General features: G+C 22.2%; 1 protein-coding gene across 1 annotated transcript in view; it reads left to right on the forward strand.

Annotated features, from left to right (window-relative positions):
* The window catches only part of LOC129607576 (myb-like protein Q), a 68,183-nt gene extending 45,613 nt beyond the window's left edge, over positions 1 to 22,570 (forward strand). Inside the window, exon 2 of the mRNA XM_055518655.1 lies at positions 21,275 to 22,570. Within this exon, the coding sequence (XP_055374630.1) occupies positions 21,275 to 21,343 (69 nt within the window). The 3' untranslated portion in view covers positions 21,344 to 22,570. The remainder of the gene's footprint in view (positions 1 to 21,274) is intronic.
* Positions 22,571 to 23,127: the final 557 nt, after the last annotated feature.

Genomic DNA, 23,127 nt, shown 5'->3' on the forward strand with positions numbered 1-23,127 from the left:
ATTGCATAAAAAAAATTACTTATATCTCTTTTTGTGTAAATTTCTTATATTTAATATAATAATAATAATTTAACTGTCTGGATTCTTAGTTTGCGTCACAAACATTTTTTTTTACATTCCAAATAAATATGATTTATATATATATATATAAATTTATGGGATATTAAACAGGTGGGTTATACTGACCCCTATACTACCGAGTAAATTTTAAATAATGTGTGAAATATTGCTAAATTTTTAAAACAAAATGAAATCAATTGTTATGGAACATCCATAGAAAATACAAGAAAATATGCCAGAGTAAAACAAGCAAGAAAATAAGAAGACCGTTATACCTGCCTATATACATTTATGGGATATTAAACAGGTTGGTTATACTGACCACTATACTACCGAGTAAATTTTAAATAATATGTGAAATATAGCTAGATTTCATAAACAAAATTATATTATTTATAATGGAACATCAATGGAAAATACAAGGAAATATGCTGGAGTAAAACTAAGAAATAAATTGGGAAGATCGTTACAGCGCAATCAATTTAAATTAGTTGAAATTGAATAATTTTTAATTACCTAGATGTCCAACAGAAGTTTTCATATTATACGTATATTAAATATTTATTTCATTTGTTCACTAAAACATTTCGGTTTAGCACAATCCAAATCTAGGGTTTTTTTTTTTTTGTTAATTTAAGATTTTGATTTAAGATTTGATGATATTTTCTGGTTCTTATATACATCCACGTATTACCTATATCCCCCTATAAACACAGCACACATCATAAACACAAATATCATAAATATAAAAATTTTTTTTCTCATTTTTAAAAATTTCCATTCTTTTAAGATTTCTGATTCTCCAATATTTTTTGTGCCCAAAAAATAGGGAAAAAAAAAATTTTTTTTTTTTTTTACAAATTATTATTCTTGGATATTCAATTCTACTATTTCATTTTGTGTGCGTGTATGTTACCAGTTTACTTTTTTTTATTTATAGTTCTTATATTCCTCTTCGAGCAATCATTGTCCGTAAAACCCTAACCGGAAATACTTTTAGAATGAATTGAATACACAAAATATATTTTACATTTTCTGAAACCCAAATTTTCTTCTTCTTTTTTATTCTTTTGGTTTCTTTTTTTTTTTTTTGTTTTTTCATTAATATACTGTCTTGTTGGCTACACTGAATCATGACTCTGTATATTTTAGGAGTATTGTAAGCTATCAACCGCACTATGTACATACATATATACATATAAGAATAATAATTATGTAGATGGTTAGTTTTGGTTTTTGAATTTTTTGGTTTTCCCTATTTTTGTACTATGTTAGATTTTTGTTTGCATAATATTTTCTATTTTCCAAAAAAAAAAAAATTTTTTTTTTTTTTTCATAAAATATTTGAGTTCCTTGTATTTTTTTTTGCAAAATTAAAATTTATACAATTTAAAACTCATATTTTTTGAGTAACTTCCGTGTTTGTTCTATATTTACAAGATGTTTATGTTGTGTGTTTATGTGTGTTTAAAAAACTTTCTGTATAGGAAGTTAATAATAATCCCGTGTTTTATATACAAAATCTAATTTTGAAAGGGTCTACAAATCAAAAGTTTATTTCATATATTTTATTAAATTTTTGTTTTTGTTCCTATACTTTTGTTTTTCATTTTAATTTATTGACAAAAATGCTGGAGAAAATTTCAATGTATAGTTATTAGAAAATTAGAAAATAATATTTAATACGTATATGTAATATGAATTAGATGGATGATAATTAGAGTTGTCTTTGCAAATTATGAGATTTGGAAGGCTTACTTATATTACATATATTACTTAGATTTTCTCTATATAAGATTATAACTCTTAACTTCCGAAAGTTCCTGTAATAAAAAAAAATTAGACTGAGCTGTAAAATTCCTGAATTATGTATGTATATACCATCGCAGTATTAGAACAGTTCTATTCCAATATTATTTTACCAATACAACTCCTCAACAACATCCACAATTCACAATATACTCGTATATACGTGAATTCCCATTATTAATCGTTATGAAAACTTAAATATCTTATTTATTAACTTCTTGTATCACTAAATAAGCTTTAATCCTATCATAGTTTATTTGTTTTTCCAAAATTTATTTACTTGTACTTCGTTTTTTTTTTTTTTTGTAAATTTCACTTTGAATTCAAAAATTGAACTAGCACATACAAAAAATTTACATATTTTTTTAAAAAAAGTAAAGAAATGATAAATTTATAACAACACCCACCCGTCTCTACCTTCCCTCGTCAGCCTGCTTTTAATATTTTCCATTTAGGAGAACCAGAAATACAAACAAAACTTTCATGAATTTATGAAATAACTCTTATTTTTTTTATTTGAGCCTTAAAGGAAAATTATTATATTACAAAAATCAAGAACACCAGAAAAAAGCTAAAACCGAAAAACAAAAACCAAAAAAAAAAAAAGAGGAAGCAGAAAAATATCTAGGGGAAAAATCAACAAAATTTTCATTTTCTCGTGTTTTTTTTTTTTTTTTTTTTTTAATAAATTTTTTGAGTAGTTAAGCAAATCTACAATTAAAAAGCAGTTCGAATTTCTATCGTAGTTAAAATTTTTTTTTTGTTGCTTTCAATTTGTTTTTTTTTTTTTTCGTATTCTATGTTATCCTTTTCGTTATAATAAATGTTAAAATAAACTGAAAAGGATTATGACATAAAAACTCAAAATAACTTGCAAAAAAAAAAAAAAATGAAGAAAAAACCAAAAGAGTAAAAAAAGAAAATAGAAAAATTCAAGCACGTAAATGGCATGAAAAATGGTTAAGAAAGAAAACTATGTATAATATTGTGATAGGAAGGTATGGTAGTGGCATGACAGTATATAAATATAGATATAAATTATAAAAAATATTACGAAAAATTATTATCCAGACGGTTTAATTGAAAAAAGATGTAAAAATGAAATGCGATCTCCTCTCTACTCTTATATACTTTATATATACATATACACATACTCATATACAGTTATAACTTGTATATTTATACTTATATTTACTTACTATCATCGTTATCATTACATAATCACGAAATTTTTCAAGTAAAAATTTTCTTTCCATTATATATCAAATTTATGCATATATATATATACTACCTATATAATACTCTCATATATCCTGGGTATATAGTACATAGAATTGAAATATAAATTAAAAAAACATTAACCTAGGTATCATTTTTTTTATACTTTTTATAAAGCTATATACATATAACACGTGATATTCTTACTTATATTTCTATGTGCTTAATTCTATATGCAATCTCTCGAAAATAAAATACATCTTATATTTATATATAAGTATAACATGTTAGATATATATATAGAATAATTACAATTAGTGTATATAATAATATGAAACTGAAATCTTGAAATGTCAATGTAATTTTAGAGAGAGAAAAAAAAAAAAATAAATTTAACTTTTTAAATTGATGCATTGTAAAAGTTGCAATTTTCCATTTTTATTCTTCTTCTTTTGTTTTTCACTTATCATTTTAAATAGTAAGTCAGCTCTTTCAGTAATAAGTTGGAATTAGAAGCAGAACAAGGAATAAAAGAGAAAATAACAACAGAAATGAAATGAAATAAAAAATGTCAAAACATTTACTTAAAATTTTTTCTGCTCTTATTGTCATTCTACTTTTTTACTTTTTTTATTTTACTGTGGTGAAAATATTAGAATTGTTAGAATTCGAAAAAAAAAAAATTCTGAAAAATTATAAAATATTTTTTTTTTTGTATAACATTTAAGATTATTTTAAAAATGAACCCAGTAAGACTTTTTTTATAACACAACAATCCAATTTTAAGTAATTGAATATAAAATTAATATTGCATACTTATTGGGGTAAATGATATTTTCGATGGTTATTAATAGTATTTGAATTGAAAATAAAAAATCATAATTTCAAAAAAAATCAGATTTTTTTGTTTTCATTTAAACTTTCCATTTTTAATTAATTAAAATTATTTATTTGGAATTTTGAACTATTGCACATCACATACTTATAGGGACTCTTAAAATTTTAATGTTTTTAATAAATTTGATCTAGCTCAATTTGATCTACTCAATATAAATTTATTTTTGTTAATTATGCTGTTTTTGTGTGTGTAATATCAAATTGGACATTTAAATGTGTTATATTTTTTAAAGGAAAATATTTGCATACTTATAGGGGAGAATAATATTTTAAAATATTTCTCAATTTTCCATATTTGTCACATTATATTCCATTTAATAAAATTCATATAGAAAATCAGTTTGATAACTAACTCTTATCCAATAATATTTTGGGGAAATCAAACTAAATGAGACACCTTACAAATTGTTCTGCCTGTTGTTTTGTATTACGATATTAAGTTTGTACAGATGCCGCGCATTTGTCGAATATTTGCCGATTGTTTTTTTGGATTTTTAATTAGTTTCCATTTTATCAGCTTAAAAACTGGAATAATGTAAAAATTTACTAAATTTGGTCTTAATTATTATTGCCATTATATATTATCATAGTTCACTACTGTTCTCTATTTACTGTTATATTTTAAATAAAAAAAAATATGAAACTGTTATATTTAAAGTATACATATTTAAAATTTTTCGTTAATTTTTGTTAAGTAATTCAAAATCTTCTTGGGTCACATTATTCCAAAATTATACATTTGTATATATACAAATTTTTATCATATAGAGGTTTATGTATATTATTTACCAATTGTTTAAATTATTCAGTATTAAATTTGTATACCTCGCTATACACAAACGATATAGAGAATATATAGAGATTGGATATATATATATATATATTAAGTAGATTATGATGTTTAAGGATATACGAAAGAATCATCATCATTATTATCATCGCAAGAATTCTGTCTATCCAAGTTTACAAAATTTCTCTTAATTTTTAATACCAGGTATATAATTATACCTAAAAATTTTATTCTATATTCTATGCATATATACCATGTATATACTATATAAAAATATATACAATTATGTAAGAACATTGAATATATTTGAATGTATTTTTAAAGTTTTTAATTATTTTAAGGATTTTGCAAGGAATTTTAAATGAGTAAACGCTGCAATGAACACAGAGATAACGGGTTGGTGAATTTTGTAAAAAATGAGAGGGAGAAAAAAAAATTATGGTGATTTTTTTTTTAAAATGAAGAATAATTTTTTTTTTTTTGCCGTTCTTTTCTTGTTCTTGTTTTTTTTTTTTTTGTTAACGGAGAGAATATAGAAAATTCTGTAAAATTATATAGGTAACGGTTTTTTCTTCTTTTACAGTTTTTACTTTACTTTATTGAAATGATTTGAGTTTTTTATTTTAAGTAACAACAAAAAAAAATGAAAAAATTTAAAAATTTTTAAATTAAAGAAAAAATTTTTGAACCATAAGTGTTGTAACAATTGTTTTAAAATATATGTATATGTAGGTATAAGTCTTTGTATGTGTAGGTAAAATTGAGATTTCTATAATAAAATAAAGTGTTTTTCTTTCTTGTAGCTGTAAATTTTTTTCCGAAAATTTTAAAATTTTCTTAAAATTTGCATAAAAAACATTTTTTGAATTTAAATTTCTTTTTTTCAAAAATTAAATTTTTCAAAACTTAATAGAGTTATAAACTTAGTAGTAGTACTATAAAAGCAGCTTCTATTCAAACTCCTATATATTGTGTATATATTACAGTTTTGTAGAAAATTTTTTCCAATTTTCAATTAAATTATAAAATTTTTCTACAAGAAGTAATTTTTAGTCTCTTACTTGAATAATCACTCAAACTTACTCATATAATTCAAAAAATATTCAAAATCTTTATATATAAAGCAACATGTTTGAAAAGCATATCAAACATGTTAGACTGTAACTTTAAAATTCTTGTACGATTTTTCTGTTTCTAAAATATTTTACTGTTTAGCACGTAATTTAAATTGCAATAAAATTTTGTGTTCAAACAAGTTCAATAACAATCTTACAACAAAATATAATGAAAATTTTACAATCAAACATGTTCGATTAGAGTATTTTTCGCAAAAATTTTGCATATTATATTAAAAAGTTATTGAATGGGTTTAAAATAGAAATATTTAATTTTTTTTAAATTAAATTAATAGAAAAATTTAGTCAAAGTAAGCAATTACCTTTATAAAAGTTCATGTGTATATTTTAGTTTCTCAACAAATTATTTGTTATATTTTTTGTCAATATTTCATAAATCGATCAAACTCTTTATAACTACCTCAATATTAATATTTTTACAATTGATTTATTTTTGTTTTGTTTGTTCTTCTTTATGGTGTGTATATTTTTAATTTAAAAAAAAATCGAAAACGAAATTGGGAAATAAAAATCATAAATTCGAAAAAAAAAATTCGAAATTCAATAAAAAAAGAAAAATTGTATTCTAAGTAAAAACAAATTTTTTGAAAAAATCATTCAAAAAGATAACAATAGAATTAAAATCACCTTAATAAAAAAAAAAAAATTGGATACAACAAATATGAATATTGTATTTTACTCTAAATTCGTTTTGAATTTCAATTTATATTGCTCTACCAGCTGTAGTGGACAGAGAGGTAAAGGACGAAGAAGAGAACATTCTTGTGTACTTGTGCAGTTGTGTTCAAAGTTTTGTTTTTTCCTATTTAGTTCTACATTTTGGTTTCATTTCTCTTTTCTTTTGATTTTTATTCTGATTTTATCCTTTTCCCTTTACATTATTATTGTTAATGCATTCCAACATGCAAACTTATTCAAATAACCATATTGGAATTTCAGTAGTTTTTTTTGTTTCTTGTTCTTCTTGTTATTTTTGATTATTTTTTTTTTTAACAATAGTTTTGTTCATGTTCTAGAAAAAAAAAGTGTGGTGGGGTTTTCTGTTTTTTCTTATTTTTGTTAGCAAAACTTTAGGAACAGTGCTAACTACTTGTGATGTTCAAATATACAAACACTTAAACATAAAATAAATATTGTAGTCTTCATATACATTGACATTTTTTTTTTTTTTTTTGGGAAATTTTATATCCTTTTTTTCTATTCTAAATAAAAATAATAACAGAAACAAAAAGAAAGTGTAGTCACTTTTTTTTCACAAAAAAAAAAAAATTTTCTTTTATCTAGGTTTTATATTGATTTTTTTTTTTTACTAGTAATAATCATAATAAAAAAAAGAGAAATAGAAATTGAAAAAAAAATTGGAAATGTATGGCAAAAAAATTTGTAGGTTATACACGAAAAAGGATAAATATGTAAAGTATAAATTGTAAACCTTTAATTCGCGAAACCTGTCAAAGTCGGATTAAATCGGAAAAATCCGCGCAGACCTGTCATTGTCAGAAAAAATTATGTCAAGTCAAAGTTCATGCAGTCGAATAAATAAGTGACAAAAAATCTTTCAAACCCGAAAGCCGTAAAAATTTTTTTAGAATATTTAGAGCAGTTAAAACTCTTCTGAACATTCTTAACTTACCAATGCCGAAATTGTTTGTTTTTCGTTTATTTGGTTTAAAAATGCTCGGCAATGATTCCGCCTCTGACACGTTTTCATTTGAATTTGAAATTCTATTAAATCCGTGTTTTGTTTCTAAACTGAATTGAATCCTGAATCGAATTCTAAATTTTTATTATTAACTCTAAAAATGTCCGTTATAATAATAAAGCTGTGTTAAACAAAATAATATTCAAAATTTTCTCAGTGAAATATAATAAAAGGAATCAAAATTTATAAATCAGCTGAAGGCAGAAAAAATAAAAAAAAAAATTTTTTCTCCTCGAACTGGACTCGAACCAATTTGACGTATCGATTTCTAGGTCGACACTCTACCAACTCTTCTACAGGGGTATGAAGAAATTGCCAACAAATTTTTTTTTTCACATTGCTTTATACTGTTTTCCACACTATATAACAATATAAATTAAACATTTTAAACATTCACAATAGTAAAGTACAAAAAAATTTTTGAATGATAGCACAGCAGCACTAAGCAATAAAAAATAGGTTTACTACATCTGTTCTACATTCTATACTACAAAATAATATGAAATTGTATTGAAGAATTTTTATGAGAAAATAAAATTTTTTTAAGTATACCCCCCCAAATTCTCATGTACATTTTTATATTCTCATTCATAACAGGGTAAAAACAAATGAAAATAAAAAAAAAAAACAAAAGAGAAAGAGAAAGAAATCATTGGAATTTCCCATTACTGATTTATTCACAATTTTGTTTTTTTTTCATTTTTATTTTTCTTCTTCCTTTCTGTTCTGCTTAACTTTTGTTATTATATTGGAATTTTTTCAAAAGAAAAGAGGGACATAACACGATTTATATACAAAAAAAAAAGGAAATTTTCTAACTAAAAAAAAAAATATACAACAAAATTATTTTCAAAATAAAGCGTGTAAATATACAAATGTAATATTATACATACATACATTATACTTACTAGAATTAGTATATTTGGTTAGAAAGGAATGAAAAAAAAAATTCTTTAACATATTTATTTCCCTCTAAATTATTATTGTTACACAATATGTATGTTTGTATATTAACATTTTTAATACATTTTCATACCAAATTGATGACATTGAAAAGATATTTTTTTCCCCATGCTTATACGATATTATTATTATTGCTGTTGTTATTATTGTTGTTGTTTTTCAATTTCTTAAAAATTGAATATTGTTATTTATTGTTATTATCGTTGCAAAAACAAGAAACAAACCGAAAACATATTAAACACAACAATAACTATCATGATTATAGAATTAATATTATATATACGATAAGAAAGTAAATATTATATTACAGCGATTCTTAAACTATGAGAATAGCGACCAAAAGTGTAGTCAGCGACAGTACGACAATGATCGCGGTAGAATTGACAAATTCGATAGAAAGAAGAGTAAATAGATTGGTTAAAGAGCACGAATAACATAAAAGGTGTATGAATTGTATTCTAGTTTCTCAATGTTTAATTAATGTGTGTAGCACTTGTATAGCTTTTTGTTCTTAATAGTATGCATGTATGTATATGAAAAAACATTTTCTTAAATATTAATGCATAAATTTCAAAGTCAAATAAGCGGGGGGATCATAAAATCATTCTCCATTAATTTTTGTTGTCGTGTTGTCATGAATATTAGGAAACGCTGTTATATCGTATATTAAATAAAAGGAAAATTTAAAGTACCCATTCGCTTGCATGTACTCGTTATATATCGAAAAACGGAAACAATATATGGGTGACTAAAAATGTGAATAGTATATAAGAGCGGAACTATAAAAATTGTAAAATATATTTATTTTTTTTTTTTTTTGGGAAATTCCAGGATTATTATCTGTGAATTTAATTTCTAAATAAAAATAAAGATTAAACCATTTCTAATGACTACATTATATAAGTAAAATTAAATAATAATAATATAGAAGAGAAATTGTTCAAATAGTTTTTTTCTGATTATTATAAAAGGATAAATGATTTTCTAAGAAAATTCCGGACATAAAATAAAATTCTTGTTTTTAAAATTAAAAGAATTAAAATATTTAAAAGTATAACTTGAATTTTTAAAATATTTTCTGTATTAGTACAGTTAAATTGTGAAAATTCAAGGAATTTACTAATTTAGTATATTCGAGTAAAAAATAATTTAATAGATTATGAATAATTGGAATATACCACATATTTTTTTTGGGTTTCTAACATTTTTTTTTTATATTTTCTATAATAATTTTAGGAAATTTTTATGTTAAATAATTATTATTAAAATAGAAAATAAATATTTTTTTTATATGATTAATAATTTTGTAATTCCAGTTAAATTGTTAAATTGTTAATAATAACAATAATTAGTAGTAGTATTAGAAAGTAAAATTCATACATTTAATGAAATACTTAGAAAATTCTGCTATTCTGCTGTGAATTTTCAAAAATTGCGCGAAAAAAATTGCACGAAAAAAATTGCACGAAACAAATTGCACGAAAAAGTTGCGCGAAACAAATTATACTTATATATAGAAGAAAAAATTTTTAAAAAAAGTCTCAATAACGGATACATATAGTTGCAGTCTAAAAAGATTGCTCTTTTATACAAGTTAGTTTTTTAGTTAATTAATTAGAGAGGGGAGATCTAGGCTTCCTAAACGACACCGGCTAGCACTAGGCCAGTAAAAAATCGGTCGGCATTTGAAGTCCATCAAGGTCCCTTTAAAAATTTTAGCAAATCAACCGCAAGCGTCTCCGACAGCTCTTCTAGTCCACCAGACCGATATGCTCTCAAAAACAGTCTCCTTCTTGTGCAAAGTGTGGAACACGCAAAACACGTGAGCCATATTCTCAACCAATCTAACATCATGGCTTCCCCAGCAAATATCCGAAGAGGAAATGCCCAGTCTTTTAATCATCTTTCCCAATAAATGCTGTCCCGTTAAAATGTCAACCGCAATACTGATATCCGTCCTTTTCAATTCTCAATCTTAAAATTAATTAGAAATAAAAGCAAAACCTTCATTATAAGTAGTAAATTTCGCTTTACAAGGAGGATTATTATAACCTATCCGATAAACATTCTTTCTACCCCTACTTAGCATGCTTATAAAAATTTCGTATTTAAACTGTAATATATGCCATCAAGACGTATTACAGTTTAAGTACGTGGTATCATTATCATTATTCTAAAGTTAATGACGACAAACATCAATGCGATAGAAAAGCTTTGCTAGTCATTTAAAATAATTAAAAAATTTTCTTTTATATTTTATAAAACTATATAGGCACTGTCGTCTACTTAAGGAACTAGTATAGTGTGTAAACATAAATACGCGTATTATACGCACGCATTATGTTATACGAATTGTATTAAAAAAGAGCTTCAGTCGCATGATTTTGAAAAAACGAGAGAGAGAGAGAGAAAAGAAAACTATCATAATTACAGATCTTTGGTTTATATTTGAAAAAGGAAATTATTGAAAATGCGTCTGTCTACTTGTTGGAAAACTGTTAAAGGAATCAAAGTAAAAGAATATTTTTTTTTTTAATAAAAAGAATAAAAATCTTTAGAATTTGTACAAAATGTAAAAATGATTGTAAAAAAATTTTAAATTAATTTTTTTTTTTTTTTTTTTTAATTCTCCTTCAAGGAACAAAAGGAAGTTAAAAGAAACCATTAAGTCTCCCTTTAAAAAACAACAAAAATAAAAATAAAAAGTGCGTTCTCTTTTTACATCTTTTTTAATTATTTGTTTTCTTTGTTCTTGTTTTTACTTTGTATGCGTCTGCTTATATGTTTGGATTTAAATTCAATTTCTTTATTTTGCCATTTTTGTAACGCAGCCTATATACTCATGCTTTCATTTTTAAAAGAGAACAAAACAAAAAACAAAAAAAAGAGAAACATAAAACTGTGCCAGACATAAAAGAGATTTATTGCAGTCTCACAAAACTTATTACTTTACGGGACAAAAATATATTTTTGTTTGTACATATAATTATACAGTCATACATAAGTGCTTACTGTATTATGTTTGTACATTATAATTATATTATATGTTCATACTTCATACAGAATGTACAAAACTACGTGTATAACAAAAAAACTTTGTATGTTATTCGAAATTATTTTATTGATTTTTATTTTAATATTTTCGCAAAATGCTTACGTATATGAATTTTATATATAACACACGATGACGAGAATTATTCCCGTACTATAAGTTTATAATATTAATATTATATACAATGGAATCTGTATAACAGAAAACTCTTTATAATAAACATCGAACATATATACTTAGCGGAAAATTGTAATATTACTCACAAAAACTCATTAGAATTTTGTATAACAAAATATAGAAATCTGATACTGTTTTTCAGGATTCTAATTATTATGAAAAGATTCCAGGGTATAACAATACTCGTATATACTCGTATTTGTCATAATATTATAATACTACAAAACTCAGATCCATTAAAATTTACTGTTTACTAGTATAATTTTAAATATTCTGGCATAATAACACACAAATATATTAAATTCATATTTTATTTAATTTTACGGTCCAACATGTTGTATTATAGTTACATACATGTATGATATAATTTCTATAAATTCACAAAAACACATTTGAATATTTTAAAAGATTCACAATAAGTAATTGTTGGCAAATTCTGTAATAAACTCCATGTATATATACTTATGTCTAATTAGTTGAAATTATTTTCAAAAACATGTTGTTATATTACCATTAATATGTACATACATACATATGTAATAATAGATGTATTTTATGGTTTTTTTGTATAACAGCAGTACTGGCTATCATAATAATTATAAAAGTGTTATAATAATGATTTATAATATTGCGAATTAAATTGTTTTAATATATATATTTACATAGATATAATGTCTATAATATATGTATATGTTTATATATACACTATATAAGCACATGGTATATAATTATATTTAGTAACTTAAATTACAAATTTCTTTTATGTTTTTTGTGAAAAATTGTTCTTTCTCTCTTTTTTTCCTCGAAATTATAATTTATAATAGTTTTCATGGGAGTAAAATTGTGTGTCATTAAAAAATTTAATTTTGTGTATTATATTACATACACTCTCTGATATAACATATACATACCCACATACACCATTATTTAAAAAATGGTAGATCATCATATTATGAAATGATTATTATTCACATTAATAGCATATAAGAGTTTAAATTTAGAACAATAAATAAAAAAAAAAAAACCATACTTAATAATGATATTAATCAAAGTTATTTGTAATTATAGAAATTAAAAATTTAAAAGTGTCGCCCGATACCAACTGTTATACAGCAAATAAATTACTTTTTTATGGTTTTTTTTTTGTTCTTTTGTAGAAATTAACTTATTAAATAACAATTATAACTCTATCCATAAATTAAGTATAAATTTATTAAAATATAATTATTTAAATTCGTTATGGTAAATTGGTATACGTAAATTATTATAGTATTGTATTATGGGCTGTCAAGTATTGATTTTCATAATTTTGTCGAACAGATGATTCATATTGATTTAAATGTGTTTAGGACTTGGTATTAAGGTTTGTCCTTCTCATATGGCATAAGAAGTTATGCTCATTAAGTATTACGGATTAAAATTTTTAACAATTTTTTCATACCTTAGAATTTACAATTAGATTTGAACATTATGTTAATAGTATTTACAATAAAACTGTTATACTCACATGTGAAGTATCAATTTTTTCTAAAAAAAATTTAATTTTAATTTTTAAATTTTTTTTTCCAATTTTAATATTATTACTATTATAATATTACAATTACTATATTATATTCAAAAAAATACTGTATATAAATTGTATAACAAATGTTTATATGTTGTGCGTATAGGTAGGGGTGTAATATGTGCTCCTTATTTATTATAATTAAATTGTTGTTACATATTTTTTTCAACTTTTTTTTTCATTAGAAATTTTATTTAACATTTAATTTAATTTTTTCTTTTCGAAGACAGTATAACAATAATTATCTATACTCTACAATAATTATTAACATTGTTTTTTTTTTTAATATAATGATTATTATTATGAGTTAATTACAGTATAATTTCTCTGGTTATAAATTGTTATACAGATATATATATATGTATGTAAGCAGATATAGACTTAAATTTTAATAATTGAAATTTGAAATAGGTAATTTTAAAAAATTATAAAAGATTCCGAATAAAATAAAAATAGGCGTGATAATTTGAACAAAATTTTTGCACAAAAATTATTTAATTTCAATAATTAAGTAATTTTGTTTAATTTCAGTCGACAGTATGGCTGGTATAAATAAGTGAAAGAAGAAAATTGTTAAAATTATAATGAATTTTTTAATTAAATTGAAATTTCTTTTGAAAGTAAAAGTGAATAAATGTATAAAAGTATAAGTTGTTCGCAATAATAATGCAAAGAGAATGTTTTTGAATTTTATAATTTTATATAACAATAAAAATAATTAAATCAACATATTTACAATTATATATTGACTTAACTAATTTCTGTTGAGAAACAAATGTTATTTGTCAGCGCGTTTTTGACAGATGTCGCTTTTGACTACTCATAAATGGCAGAATTTTTCTCAATTTAATCATTCTACCTTTAATGAGCGAAAAACAAGTTAAACAATTAATTGTAAAGCTTTAAAACTATAATAGTCCAAGTAAATATTAATGACACATTAAAAATATATTGACAAATCAAAATTTGACAATTCGAAATGTCAAATTTTTAAACGTCAAAACAAAAACAACGCAATATTACCTATATAATTATTTCGTTTAAAATTCAATATGTTTATTTCTTAAAGTTATTTCCAATTGACAACTAAATTATAATATAGAATTTATAAACTTTTTTTAAAAATTATACTACTTAGTTCCTTATACATATAGTTATTAATTTAATATGTCAAATAATTTTTCATTTTTCTGATCTGATTTTTTTTTTTTTTAATTTTTAATTAACTTTTATGTAGATCTAATGAATATGCAAAATATTTTATCAATATTTATGGAAAATATTTTTTTTTTTCATTTTTATTTTGGTTTAAACATAATTTTATTTTATTATACTAATATGGTAATGTTGTTCAATATTTTCAATATAAATAATATAGATTGACGACCTACGCATTTAATTATAATAAATATATAAATATTTATACATATAGTACATATTATATATAAATAATCTAGTATTATCGCAAATATATATAAAATATGTAAATTTAATTCAAGTTTAAAAATTAAAAAAAAAAATAAATAAATTATAAAAAACCTGATATAAATAACATAATGTTAATAATATAAATATGTTTAATCATAAATATTCAATATATTTATATATATATATATATAAAGTAATATGTAGATTAATTATTGTAAGTTAATTGAAAATAAAATTATTAATTTAATTACAATCATCATTAATTTTATTAATCAAAAAAAAAAAAGGAAAAATATATTCTGAAATTATTTTCAATAAATCGGCATAGCGATTAATTTATTATATTAATTAGTTTATAATATAAATTTTAATTTAAAATTACTGTTATAACATAAACTGTCATAACAGTAAAATTACTGTTATAACAGTAAATTTTTTAAATTACTATCGTGACAGTGATTTTTCATTTTTAACGTATAATTTAAAATTTAATTGAATTTTAAGTTGAAAGTTTTTTAAAAATTCTCTCAAAATTTCAAAACTTTTCTATGGGGTAATAGCTGTGTAGTTTGCTATAAGTAATTGAAAATGTATGTAATTGTAATTTTCGAAAAACAGCAACTTCGCAAATATTAAAATTGAAAAATATTTTCTCTGCAAATGTGATTTTTAAAATTTTCCAAATTTTTACCCAAGTAATCATTATGACGTATAAACTACGTCAATGAAAGCAATTTCGAATATTATGACCATGACATTAAGTATGTGCCACTAAAACATAAGTATTAAAATCTGTTGAACTGTTATATTAATGTTATATTCCTCTTCCCTTTATATATACAATTTTTTTTTTAAATTATCAAGAATTTTTCTCATACACTATTTTTTTTTTTTGATTTGATGATTTGTTTTTAAAGATAAAATATAATTTAATATAAAAAAAAAATTTTCTTGACCTTATAATACTCAGAAAATTTCAATTTGGCAGATGGTATATATAAGTACCTACCAAGTTTTCTTCTTGAAATATATAAATTTTGAAATTATTATTTTTAATCTTTTTCATAAAGTTTTTTTTCTTTTTTTGATTAAAATTACTTAAAAAGGGCAACGAAAATAAAAAGTAGAAATGCATTAAAAAATTAAATTTTCTAAAAAATATAGAAAATTTAGAGATGAAAAAATATATGGGTTATTTAAAGTAAAAATATGGCCTTCTTTACACATTTATAACTTAACTCATATATCAAAAATATACATATATATAAATAAATTCATATTTCAGAAATTTTTAAAATGCAAGTACATGTAATATGCCTGAACATGACTACAAATTAAGTTGATCTAAAATTATGTTCTCAAAAGAGTATATAAGTGTATATACGACATAAAGTTATGACATATTACAGTTATACATGTTATATTTTGTGTATGAACATAAAGTATATGAATTTTATCTTGGGATTGTACCCCCAAAAATAGTCTTATTCAAATATGTTTGATCATACTGTTTCTTCAAATCAAACATGCATTTAAGGAACAATATAATCATACACACACTTTATATCAAACATGCATTTAAGAAACAGTATGATCATACACATACGTGAAACTTATAACGTAAACGTAAACAGGGACGAAATTTTGTTTTGACATACAGAATATATTATTTTCTAATTAATGTCGTGACAGTAATTTTATATTTTAATGTAAAAAATAAATAAATAATTTTGAAAATAATTCACAATAAATCACAAGAGCTATAAAATTATTACAAAGCATTTGCTGATGCGATTGACCTTTTGTCAATTCGTAATTATAACAACATACTCTTCATACATAATAAACACGCACCAACGTCATAATATTATATTTATATGGGGGTGCAATGAAAGCACACCATATGTACTATTCCAACAATAATTATATTTTAGCCTAAAATTCTAAATAAAAAAGTGCAATCATTTCAAATCAAAAAAAAAAAAAACAAAAATTCTCATATCATGAAATAAAAATTTAAATTTCACAAATTATGTGTGTATAGAAACATATATACATACATACATACATACATGTTTATTATATGCACTTATCAAAAAATTTAAAATAAAATATTTACACAGAGAGAAAAACAAAAGCAAAAAAATATCCCAGATTTTTAAATTTTTTTTTTCTATTTTTCTTTTTTTTTTTGGTATAGTCGTGACTGGGAAAAATTCATAATTTAAGAATAGTCATATTTCTAGAAAAAAAAAAATAACAAAAAAAAAATAAAAAATAAAAAAATTATTATGGTAAAAATTTTGAGATAAGAAAAAATTTATAGATACACTCTGAAATAACTGTATCATGATGAATCATTGCATTCATTTCTCTATATATTTGATAATATATATATATATATATATATATATATATATATACATATATATGAATTTATAGAGCTACAAGCAACAATAACACTATACTTATATAACATATGATTTAATAATATTGAAGTTATCAAAATAAAAACCTAAAAAATTTTTCTTCAAATTATATTGAGAAAGAGGTAAAAAACAAGAAACACATGAGAATAGAAGAGAAGTAAGGCGGGGGAGCGAATTTTTTTTTTTTATAAAATTTAGATTTTCAGTGTGTGTAGTTAGTCTGGTTTTATTTCATTTTTTCAAATAACAAGAGAGAAACCGTCAATTATAATATGACCTTTTTGGAATATTTTCATTTGATTTTTTGTAAGGAATTTTTTTTTTTTTTTTTGGGTTTTAAAAAGAAAAATAAGTAGAAAAAAAAATGCAGGTAAAAAAAAAATAATTTTTAATACAAATTTTGTGGGTTCTTCTTCTTCTACTTGTTTTTACTCTCTAATAATATGTGAATATCTTCTTAGAATTTTATGGTTTTTCCATTGTATTATACATATATACGTATAACATTATAATATGTGCTAACATAAATACAATATCAATTTACTTACCTTATACATATTTATTGTGTTTCAGTTTTCTGTTATTTTGGATTTTTGGGGTAACAAACAAAAAATATAATGATTATGGGTACCAATTTCATTTTAAAAAAAAAATATTGTATTAAATCGAGTATATTATTGTAGTTATTTCTGATATTAGTTATTTATTTCAGGTATAAACTATAAAAACTTAAATTATGTATAAATGTATGTACATATATGTATTAGAAACAGCTGAAAAATTAGAATTTATTTTATTTTTTAGGTTTTGTGAACAATTTGTTTTTTTTTTTTTCATATAATATTTGGGTTTTTTTAAAAAAAAAAAAATACGATTAAAATTTTTTTTTACCGAAAATATAACAATAATTTGTTTGACCTTTTAAGAATTATAATGGAGCATTTTATAAAGAATAAATTTTATATATATATATTAATAAAATAAGTACGGGAATTGACACGTGTAACAGATTTTTTTTTTATGGTGGCTAATTTTTTCTCTGTGTGAGAATGTGGACAATATATTTTTGTCGTGTTTTTTGAGTTTGATAAACTATTTTACATATATTTCTTTTATATCTTTTTAAATATTAAATATTATTTATGGTTTTCTATATTTTCGGATAATTATTTTATGTGTATGTAGGTAGTTGAAGAGCAATATTTGAATAATTTTTTAGTTAAATATTATTATTCATTTAAATTTATATTTATTAATTATGTTTGTGTACTTAATGGTCACGTAGAAGTTATAAATAATATAAAATTGAATTTAATAGAATGTGGTATACATACATATATAAAGAGAATAATTTGTGCTTATAATATGTTTATAAATTCTAGTTAAATTTGATTAAATTTATGATTTGAGTACATGAAATATTAATAATTTTTAATTTATATTGAAATAGTTATGAAAAATGTTTGCTTTGAAATAAGAATATTAAGTTGTATTTACCGTTATATGAGTAATTTTATTATAAAAATTTATTATTTAATTAGAACAGTGACGGATCTCCCATATATGCATATAAACCAATTTGAAATGGGCGCCGAAAAACAAGGGCGCAATTGAAAACAAAAAAAAAAAAGAAAATTTATAAAATAAAAATTTTTCCCATTACGCCTTTTTCAAAGTCTCTTTTTTTTTAATTTACAGCAAAATTAATTTAATAACATGCCGGGCTTTTATTCTATAACTAATCTTGCATTTGTAATAATAAAATCGCAAGAAAGTTGTTATTAGGAGCAATATTCAATGTTTTTTTTGGATATTGTTCATCATTTACACATTACAATTTAGATAATTGATTAATTAATTAAATATGAGCCTTGTTTCATTCTAACTGTTATATTTACATTTTTGTGAGAAGTAATATCACATTAGAATTCTCATTCTCTCAATTATATTTCATATAGTTTTTCTCAATACATCATTTGAAATTTTTTTAAAATATAAAACGAATGACATATTGCATTCCGTGGTCATTATTATTCTATTGACAGACTATATGTACAATTACAGTTCGACGACTCAATTTTCTAAGGAAAAAAAAAATACAAAACACCCCGAAAAAATTATTCATTCGCCTTTGCTACTTCGTTTAATGTAAATTTAAAATTATTATATAAGTTTCTAAAAGAGTATTGGACATTCTCATCGGCAAATTCTATCTTCGAAAAAAACAACCAAAATACGACTATTATGCGAGATGAGGTGAATTTGCCCAATACCCCAAAATCTAATAAAATTAACCGAATCAAATTTATAATAGGATTACCAACCCTTACAATCCACAAATTTACCACCCCATTCAAATATTTTAATATTATGAAAGAACAAAATACTTAAGGTCAAAAACTTTTTTATAAATTTTAATTTTCAATTTAAAAAAAAAATATTTTCATGACTTTGTCTTTCTAATTTCTCCACAACAAAATTTTTTTATTGTTTTGTATAATAATCAAGAATAAATATTAAAAGTAAAAATTTGAATTTTTTTTTTTTTGGGGAAAAATTTGAATAGAAAAATTTTTTAACCTTTTTTTTTTCATAGAATTTTTTTTTTTAAATAATTGTTTCTAAGAAAATTGTCTAGATAAACATTCTTTTTAAAGTGACCCGCATAAAATTATTTAAAATTGTTTTGTAAGACGTTTAAGAATAATGGTTGCTTTATTTTTTTTTTTTTTTTTTTAAAGTTTCGGACATTATTCACTATGTTCAAAGCAAAAGAAAAAAAGAAAGAAAAAATATTTTTATTTATTTTATTGTTTTTTTTTTTTTATTAATAAATAATAAATATTGGCACCCGTAAACGTAGAATGTAGATAATATGAAAACTGGTTCGTTAATTGGGCAAATATTAGATATACAGTTCGAATCTTGTATGAGTGGGCCCAATTTTTTCACCTTGTATGAAAAATTTAATTTTTTTGTAGACTTAAATTGCTATAGCCCTCAATTAGGATTGGTATAGCCTTAACGGTTAGAAGAATAGCACTTTGGTTATTTTTCATATTTGGTTTAGAAAATTTAACTCTTTCAGGCACAAAAGGCATATTCGAACTTTTATCATTAGGTTTGTTTATAGCGACAATATTCAGGTTAAGATAACGTAAGCTATATGAAGCTATATAATGTATACAAAAATTTGTCTCTGAACTTTCACGCATTGCTAAAAATTTCCTCTCATTTAATAAAACTTATAACTATATGAGCTTATCTCTGACTAAACAAAATCTAATTTATCCGAACTAATCCCGACAATTTAAAGTTAATAAGAACAATGAAAACTAATACTCGTATATAGAAATTTTTAAAATATTTTATTGACACTTTCGATTAAAGAGAGCGTAAGAATGTCAAAAGCAGCCTGAGTTTTTAATCTATTTCCAATAATATTCGTCATATACTGATAATTAACTAATAAAAAAAAAAATTTTTTTTTGTGTCAAAATCTATTTTCAAGGCAGTGTGAAATTTAATCATTCACATAGAAGCAAATATTAATTTAAAAGTTTACTCATAAATGTAAAATGAGTTCCTATAAATTTTTTTTTATAATAAATGAGAAATCTACAACAATATTGTTCTTGTTTTTTGGTTTATCGCGAAATTTTCGTTGAAAAAAAAAAAAAGGATTTTTAGTACAAAAAGAGCAAAATGCGAAAAAAAAACAAAAACGAGTAGACGATAACTAGACTTTTAGTAAATATTTAAGTATTTTTTATGGGTGGGGTGTGATAAAAACAAAAATGTTGGGTTTGCCATTGCTATTTTGTAGAAAACAAAAAAAAAAAAAAGTTTTACACCGAAAAAAAATTCTCAGGGATTTTTATTTTTTTTCGAATTTTTCATTTATTAATTTATTTTATTTTTTATATTTTTTTTAATTAAATAAAAGTTAACCTTAAAAAAAAGTTCCATATATTTTTTTTTGTTTTATTTTTTACCTACCTATACCAACACATTTGCAATATTAATTTTATTCTTTTCTCTTTTTTCAGGTACGTTTTCAATACTTGCTCTTTTTTTCTCAATTTTTTTATGGGATTCCATCAATTATTTGGGAATAAAAATATAGAAGAAAAAATTCTGTGTGAGTAAATATAAAAAAAAAAAACTTTTAATTATTTTAATTAATATCAAATAAAAAAAATAAAAAACAAAATCCTAAATAAATGAATGAATAATAAAATTATTTGAAAATATGTAAAAAAAAGAGCAACAACAGAAAGAGCAAAAAGAGAGGTTGGAGGGAAGGGTCCTCGCAATATGCTTAAAGTATTTTATTTTTTCTCTTGAACTTTTTTGACCTTGAAAAGTTCTTTAACATTTTTTTTAACAATTAAAGCACATAATATTTTCTTTGAGTGCAAGAGCAAAAAAAAACTCTTTTCCAGCATTTAAAAATTTGTGTTTTTGTACCGTTATTATGCTTCTTATATACATTCAATATTTTGGAATAATTGGAATGTACACTCAAAGAAAATATGAAGGAAAATTTCATAAATAATTTTTTATTTGTTATAATTTTTTTTAAAATATAATTAATAATAATATTATTTTATTTATTCATCAAATCAACGGAGTAAGGCTATTAAAAGTTTATTTATTAAAATTAATCACTCAAATCTCAAAAAAATTAAATTAAAATAATAATAAATTTTTCTCAGTGTATTCCTACTGGAATACTACTGGTATTCCTACCACCTGAGTGTATTTAGGCTACTTAGAACAATTGAGCTCTTCCATTTTGAAGTAATATTTCTTTTGGTACTGTAACTCCTCGCTTAAAATAGACTCTTTGATATTGAATTTCTAAATTTTTAATACCATTTTCTCACTTGATGTCATTTCAATCTCATTAAAAGTAATGTGTCCTTATAAATAACTCTAAATTGGAGAGTTCATTTTTCTGTTATAAAAAAATTAAACTCGTTCCGAGTCATTCCGTTCATAGTCTCAAAAATTACCCTAGGCGAGAAATTACCCTATAACTTTAAATGTGCCTTACAACTGTTATACTGAGAGAAAAATTTGAATAAAATAAATACATACTTAGTTGTAAGAGTATGGTTTTGTGAGTATATCACTAATATATTTTATTCTCATTAATTATTACTATTATAACAACAAGTAAATTCACATTTAATTGGAAATTATCCCTTAAATTCTTTATTTTTAATAATATGTAGGTACCATAAAATTAATTTTTATTCTTAATATTTACACATTTACATTTTTATTTTATTTAATTGTCATAGATTTATTCCAAGTCAATAATAAGAAACAAAAAAAGAAATTTACGGGAAACAAAAAAAATTTTCCGCCTCTTTCTATCTCTCTGTCTCTCTCTTTGAAAATTGAATTAGAAAAATATTTATAAAAATGAAGCTATAAAACTCAATATTATTATCATGTGAAAATTTAATTAAGAGCAAAAAAAAAAAAAAGAGAGAAAATAAAAATGAAAAGAGAAAAAGAAAATCTTTACGAAATTCTTTTATTTTTCAATAATAATTTTTTTTTTTTATTTCATTTGTTATTTGCGTGCAATAATTATGATCAAATTAATAAGCACAATTTAATTATAATAATTTTTTTTTTCTGTATATAATTTTTTAACAAAATTCTTCTTCTATATTAAAAATTGGAATAAAAGTTTTTCGGTATTCCATTATGTAACATTGTTATGTGTTCGAAATAGGTTATTCAAGTCAATCGTTGTGATACTGTTATAATTTTGAGAGAAAATATATCAGTTTTGAATTAATTACTATAATTATATGAGAATATAATGATAGGAAATGAGAGACCGCAAGAGTAGGAAATTATTGAGTAAGCAGAATTAGAAAAC

This window comes from Condylostylus longicornis, unplaced genomic scaffold (genome assembly GCF_029603195.1).
Source record: "Condylostylus longicornis isolate FDR11 unplaced genomic scaffold, ASM2960319v2 ptg000027l, whole genome shotgun sequence".
NCBI lineage: Eukaryota > Metazoa > Arthropoda > Insecta > Diptera > Dolichopodidae > Condylostylus > Condylostylus longicornis.